General features: G+C 40.1%; 1 protein-coding gene across 1 annotated transcript in view; it reads left to right on the forward strand.

Moving 5' to 3' along the window:
- Window positions 1-7,149, forward strand: part of TTC39C (tetratricopeptide repeat domain 39C) — a 103,859-nt gene extending 96,710 nt beyond the window's left edge. The window contains exons 11-14 of the mRNA XM_059409369.1: window positions 3,026-3,123; window positions 4,176-4,280; window positions 5,576-5,614; window positions 6,611-7,149. Coding sequence (XP_059265352.1) covers window positions 3,026-3,123; window positions 4,176-4,280; window positions 5,576-5,614; window positions 6,611-6,700 — 332 coding nt within the window. The 3' untranslated portion in view covers window positions 6,701-7,149. The remainder of the gene's footprint in view (window positions 1-3,025; window positions 3,124-4,175; window positions 4,281-5,575; window positions 5,615-6,610) is intronic.
- Window positions 7,150-7,224: the final 75 nt, after the last annotated feature.

The following is a 7,224-nucleotide window of genomic DNA, read 5'->3' on the forward strand; positions in this document are numbered from 1 at the left end:
TTTCCAAAAGAGGCTTAATACTGATATTTGGACTTACTCAAAACTAGTTTGTTAGTCATTGAAGGAAATTTGTCAGATTTCTGTATAATCACACTTTTGGATCAAATATAGAATTATCCATTGTAGCACATACTTTTATCATCAGACTTCCTTGCAGGCACCTTTTGCTTATTTCCAAAAAAAAAAAAAATAAAGTCCCCCTTCAAAAGTAAAAAAGCTTTTGTCAGTGTTGATATTCCAGAGATCAAAGCAATACAACTCCAAAATAAGTTGTGTGCAGAGGCCCTGTAATTAGTGTGTAGCCCTCCCAAGGGGGATTGGTTGAAAGAAAATTTTCTTGGGTGCGCATAAGTTCTGCTATGTCCATTGCAAAAGGATATGCATAATTTTAAACCCATCCCTAGTTGTGACGCAAGTCTAGAATATCTATAAATGTCTAATTCAAAGGAACAATACAGAATTTTAAGTGTTCTTTGAAATGCATAAATACAAGATCCTGTAGAGAGAATTCAGACACAAATGCAACCATAAAATAGGCTGTAATCAGCAGGCACAAGAACGATTACCACTTAATGTGACGAATTGTTCTTGGGACCCCTTTCCAGGTATCAAAATAAATAGCAAAGATGTGGTCCTGGGGAAAGGGAGGCTCTTGAGTAAATGCCATTTAATTCTTTAGCATCTGTGTTAAGGATTAGTGCAGTTTTGAGATCGATTAATTAGCTTCTGTCATTCCCCAGTGTTAAGCAGTAATGATCCAAATCTCTTCCGCTGTGTAGAGTACAGAGCAGATCTTTATAGAGAAATAGTGAGTTCCAGAAAAAACTGGTAGTCCATGATTAATTAAATGCTCCTCCCCAGCTTTATGCATTCAGCTGCTCCCAAGTCCCTGTTTGTAGCTCCCTCCCCGCAGCACATGTGGTTGGACTTTTACATCCTTGTATTGCGGTTTCACACATAGACCTTTCCCCACCCACCCTCCCTTATGCACTGCATTCTTCCTTTGCATTGTAAAGAAGTCTCTGTATGTCCTCAGCACAGCACACAGAGTGATCCTATTAAACAAAGTCCCATGTCATTTTGGAGCTCAGAATCCTCTGTGGTTTCATCTTCTTTAAGGTAAATGTCCAAGTCCATTCAGTAAATGTCCAAGGCCTCCAGTGTTGTGTGATCTGTCCACCAGCCACCCTCTTCCCCTACCCTATCGCCTCTCACTGCCCTCCCCCCTTGCTTACCAGGCTCTAGTCATACTTCTTAGTGTTCTTGAACACACCAGGCACATGCCGACCCCGGTGCCTTTGCACTTTCTCTTCTTTCTACCTGCAAATATTCTTCTAAATATCCACAAGTCTCCTTCACTCATTTCCTTCAGGTCTTTACTTAAATATCACCGTTACATTGAGGCTTAAATTGGTACCTTTCTGATACACATGCATACCTCCATACCCCTTCCTGACTTAATTTTTTACCTTAGCACTGACACTTCTTCAACATATGTTTTGTTTATTTGTTTGTTTGTCCTTTGTATCATCTAGCTTTTCCACGAAATGTTAGTTTTTTAAGGGCAGGTATTATTGCTTCTAGTTTGTCACTGCTGTATTCCAAGCACCTAGAACTGCCTAGCACATAGTAGATTTTCAGTAAATATTGAATGAGCACATCACCTGTGTTCCCGTTTCCTTGACACTGTTGCCTTAAAATCTTTTTTTAAAGTTTTGTTTAAAGGGGGTTGGGGCTCTGCTGAGCACAGAGCCAGACATGGGTCTCCATCCTTTGAGCCTGATATTGTGACCTGAGCTGAGACCCAAGAGTCAGACACTTAACTAACTGCACCGTCCAGGTGCCCCCAAGGTCTTTTTTTAATGTGGAGGTATTCCCAGCCTAGCTTTTTGAGACAACTCCTGCTTCTGTAGGTTCAGAGTCTGTTATTCACAGTTACCTTGTTGCTACTCTGCCAAACTCTTTCAATTACTTGTTCTGGAACTTTGAACATTTTGTGTGTATATAAATATACATGCATCTATACACACACATACATATGATTGTGCAGATACATATATGTACATATGTATGTGTATGTGTCTATAAAACCTTACCAAATCTCAGGGTCTCTGGTGGTCCATAGAAACAACTACTTCCTTTCCTGCTCTGTTGGCTCCACTGTGTTTCTCACGTCCTTAGAAAACTCTCTGAACCTCTTCCCCCATGTGTGCATGTCCTGCCCAGGAGTTGCAAGCTTCTTGAAGTGGGGGATCATGTCTGAGCCCCCCCTCTATGGCCAGTGCAGGGCATCAGTACAGACATTCAGAGGTGCCCACTGTATGGCTTAGGACATTAATATGGAGGTGTTTTGAAGTATTTTTTAGAGTAGTTTTAGGTTCAGAGCAAGACTGAGGAGAAAAATGCAGTTTCCATCTGTCACACCCCTCCCTGCCCCCTGGGCTCAGTCTCCCCGTCTCCCAGCATCCCCCACCCAGTCGCTGGATCCGTTACAGCGGTTACAGCGGGTGAGCCAACACTAACACGTCATTAGGTGTAGTTTTCTATTGGGGCCATTTTTTGTTTGGTACATTCCATGTGATTTGACACATGTGTAATGACATGTATCCACTCTTACAGGTAGTATCATACCAAATAGTTTCACTGCTCTAAAAACCTTCTGTCCTCCATGTGTTCCTCCCCACCCCGACCCAGACCTCTGATCTTTTGTATTGCCTCCGTAATTTTGCCTCTTCCAGAATGTCATATAGTTGGAATCACATAGTACGTAAGCTTCCCAGATTGGTTTCTTCTTCTTAGTAACAGTAGGAGGCAATGTCGAATCTTCCTGTTGCTGTGACGTTTGATATCTTTGCTTTTCCTTGAATAAGGATATTCACAGCCAGATGAGGAACAGGAGCCTCATCTGGGTGGGATTATGAACTGTGCCGTAGTCACTGAACAATGAAACACTTAACTCTTGGTGGTATTTAAGAGATTAAGAGACCGTATATGCTGCTTCTTGCTGTTTTCACTTCTCTTTAAGCCTGCCACGTGGTGGATGATTCATCTGTCATCGGATTAAAGTATTTGCTTCTTGGTGCCATACACAAATGTCTAGGAAACTCAGAAGATGCTGTTCAGGTAAACCATTAATGCTGCTGTCGCTTAGGGAAAAGCAAAATGAGAAATGTATTCAGCAGAGCCAGATCTCCCACTGCAGCCAGAGTTTTATCCACCACACTGATTCAGGTCATTGCAGATGCCATAGGTTGACAGTGCAACCTCGTTCTTTATGTGACTCCAGATTCTTAGAATACTTCTTTACAGACAGGCTTCTTTTCTGCCACTAGCTTCGTATTAAGATGACAGCCTCAGAGGAGAAGGAAATGAGGATGTAGACAGTTTTAAAGGGACAGAATGAAGCTTCACAGTTAGAGATAGACAAAAATGATCAGGTGTGCCCCCGTGTTCACCTTTCTTGTCTCTGCAACGGCAGATGACGGATGCGGCCCTGGAGGTGAGGTCTAGAAGCGTGCTTGTTCTTCGGGGTACACGGTATATGGAAAAGAACGATTCATTATTTTCAAATATAGTTGGAAGGATTTTTCTGAGGTTTTTGTGTGGTTGGCTGTTTTGAAGTTTACCCCAGTGTTCTTTTGATTACCTTTTGAAAGAGTTTATGTGCAGTAGTAGAGGCCTTTGACTTTTAAATCCTAGGGAGTTGATGCCCTTGTCTTAAATTTTTAAATTTTACACTGTGGGGTCATCATAGTTATTACACGGCTCTAAATGGCCTGTTTTGGATCACATGCTTAAGGTATCAGCAAGACACATCCTAAGGGATGGTTCTTGGCTTATGGGCTTTTTGTTTTCAGTACTAAAATGATAGGTTCAGACTTGGAGATGCAGATAAAAATGTTTTTGCAGCACCATCAGCAGAGGCTAGTGTATCAGCTGGAAAAACAAGCCACACAAATTGGGCTGACTGCTGGGTGGCAGAGCTTTGGAAGTGTAAGCATGGAGGGGACTTCTGAGAGATGGATGAGGAAGGATGGGAAGAAATAAGGTTGCAAAGAAAAAAGAAAATCTGTCTAGAGTACAGAAATAAGAGAAATCCCCCTTTCTGCCTCCTGAAGATGTGATGAAACTTTAGGGAAAGGAGTTAATTCTGATACTACTTGTATTACTTTCAGTTCTTCCAGCGAGCTGTTAAAGATGAGTTGTGTCGTCAGAATAACTTATACGTTCAGCCATATGCCTGCTATGAACTTGGCTGTCTTCTGTTAGACAAACCAGAGGTAAGATCTTACGTAGTTGCTTAAGTGATGTTCCTCAGCTCCCCCCCAAAAATGTGCAACTGAGTAGGCACAAAGCATCCGCCCTTCATTTCAAGTCCATTGATTGACCATAGCAGGGTTGTTTTGGGTTTGGTTTTCCTTGATTTCATGTAGGATGAATCCAAGAAGCTACTAATCCTGTCTTACTGTGTTGAGCAAAGTAACTTTTTTTTTTTTTTTTTTTTTTTGGAATTAGATGTATAAATGTAACTTTTTAGAGCCAGACTCATTTGAGGGGAAAGTCATTGCCTTTTTTAGGATGGTATGACATGATGTGGTGTGGTTTATGCAGAAGAACTTCGAATTGCATTTTGGTTCCAGTTCTCTGTTTAACTCGGTGTGGGATCCTGGTTAACCTCATACCTTCCTCCTAATAATTAAAACAGGATAAAAAATACCTGCCATGCCAAGTTAACAGAGATTATGGTGAGATTGATGAGAATGATGTGATGATTGCTTCAAAAATTTTTAGAATATCCTATAAATTTATGTTGACATTTACTTTGCGTATTTAAGTACATTGGGGCAGTTTTGTTAAAAAAGAAAAAAAGCTACTGGATTTGCTTGATACTTTCTTTTAGAAGTTCAGTTACATAATACTAGCTTTATAAAATTCTAATTTTGATTAAGTTCAATTCCACTTTCAAATATAGGGACTTCATAAAAGTTGAGCTACATCAATAGAAACATGATTCTAGCTTAACCCTTAAACAGGTACCTTAGCTCACCAAAGATAGACTTTTGATTGGAAGTCTTTTTATTTGAAATTCTCATTTTACTAAAATAGAAAAATGTGTGTGGTGACTTTTGGTAGAAAAACCTAACACTATATTCTTTAAGAAAATTTGTACTCTTAAGGTAGCCTTAAGATACATACTTAAAATATGACAAGGCTGGTCTGTTTCTTGAAAACTAAATTGATGCCTTCAAAAGGAGATCTAACTTACTGAGGCCAAGTAAACTTTTTAATTGTCATCAATTGTAGGTTATTCAGTAAGATCTTAAGCTATAATAATTTTCCTAAGTTGTTCTCTCTTACAGAATGGTGAGGATTATGCATAATTACTTAACAGTGCCTTGATGAGAATTTATAAGAATCATTAAAGAAAAATGGAGTCATTAAACTTGAATGAGCAGCTGACTCACCTCTGTGTCTACTGAGAATTGTTTTAATTAACCTGTCCTCTTACAGCATTTTCTGCTTGAGTACATATCAGTGTAGATATTAAGAGATAATGTTTTTCTTACATTCATAGACTGTAGCAAGAGGCAGAACTCTACTTCTTCAAGCAAAGGTAAAAATACTATACCTACTACCTCTTTCCAGGGCACTTCTTGCTCTCTATTATGTCGTCTTGAGTCTGAATTCAAGAAGCTTTGTTAGATGATTGTTTTGATGGATATTTCTGGAAAGTAAAAGTAATAACTAATTGATTCAATGATCACTTGATTTTTTTTTTCGCTTAAGATTTATTTATTCTAGGGGCGCCTGGGTGGCTCAGTGGGTTAAAGCCTCTGCCTTCAGCTCGGGTCATCCCAGGGTCCTGAAAATCGAGCCCCACATCGGGCTCTCTGCTCCGCGGGGAGCCCGCTTCCTCCTCTCTCTCTCTGCCTGCCTCTCTGCCTACTTGTGATCTCTGTCTGTGAAATAAATAAATAAAATCTTTTAAAAAAAAATTCATTTTGGAGAAAGAGTGCAAGAGCTGGGAGGGAGAGTGGGAGGGAAGGGGCAGAAGGAGAGGAGGGAGAGAGAATTTAGAGCAGATTTCTTGTTGAATGTGAAGCTCAGAGCAGAACCTGATCTCACAATCCTGATATCATGACCTGAGCCAAAACCAATAGTCAGATACCCAACCAACTGAGCCACCCAGGTGCCCCATGATCACTTGATTTTTAAGTGAAATTTACCAGTCTCCTAAAAAAACTCATGAGATTGCCCATCCTGCTTTATAAACACACTTTTTGTTTGAGTGGGAAAATGGCTTTCATTTTCATAACTACAGGCTTGAGTGAAGAATTTCTAACAGCAACTTGATTGAGCACGATTTAAGACTACCATTTCAGGGATAATATGAAGAAAAATTTCCAGAGACGGCATTAATGACATTCCCCTGGATGTTAAACATGATCCCAAAGTTTGAGGCTTTAGGGAATAACAAAGTTGACTGGATGGGAAGCGGTTGGTAGGAGTTTTAGGGGTTTTATGTTGGGATGCACCAAGCCATGTGGTCTGCAGTATTTCAGAAAGCTTAGCTAAGAGAGTCCATAAATCTCTTTCTTTGGTCCTACAGGAGGATTTCTCTGGCTACGACTTTGAAAACAGATTGCATGTCCGCATCCATGCTGCTCTGGCCTCTCTGAGGGAATTGGTGCCTCAGTGACGACATGGGGTTCCTGTTCTGTCCCTCCCCACCAGGTTCTGCACTTTAAAATAAAAGCAAAAGGACACAGCTCTTCCGAAGACCGGCTTTTCTTCTGAAAACCACCTGTGCCAGGGACACACTTTCCTAGTTAGGCTGACATATTCAAGATCGCCTCTTTTAAACATATAGCTAAGAAGTAATGATAATGATGATCCTAGTAATTATGACTAACCACCTGGGGAGAGGGCTAAGTGACCTTGTTCATACATTTTAGTTTTGTGATTTATTTTTAAAATAAAATCAGACTAAATATTCAACCTGTGATCTTCTAGGAACGCCTACCTTAAGCACACATCTGACTGGGTACGCTAGGAGGTACCTGTAAAATTATCAACAGTATTATGACATAGCGTTTATATTGTGTTTTGAAAAAAGAAAATAAAAGTGCTTTCTAGTGTTTTACTTTATCCTCTAACCTGTGAGTAGCACAGCACAACACAGATTTTCTTATCCCCATTGTCTAGACAATGAAACTCAGGCAA

This window comes from Mustela nigripes, chromosome 8, assembly GCF_022355385.1.
Source record: "Mustela nigripes isolate SB6536 chromosome 8, MUSNIG.SB6536, whole genome shotgun sequence".
Lineage (NCBI taxonomy): Eukaryota > Metazoa > Chordata > Mammalia > Carnivora > Mustelidae > Mustela > Mustela nigripes.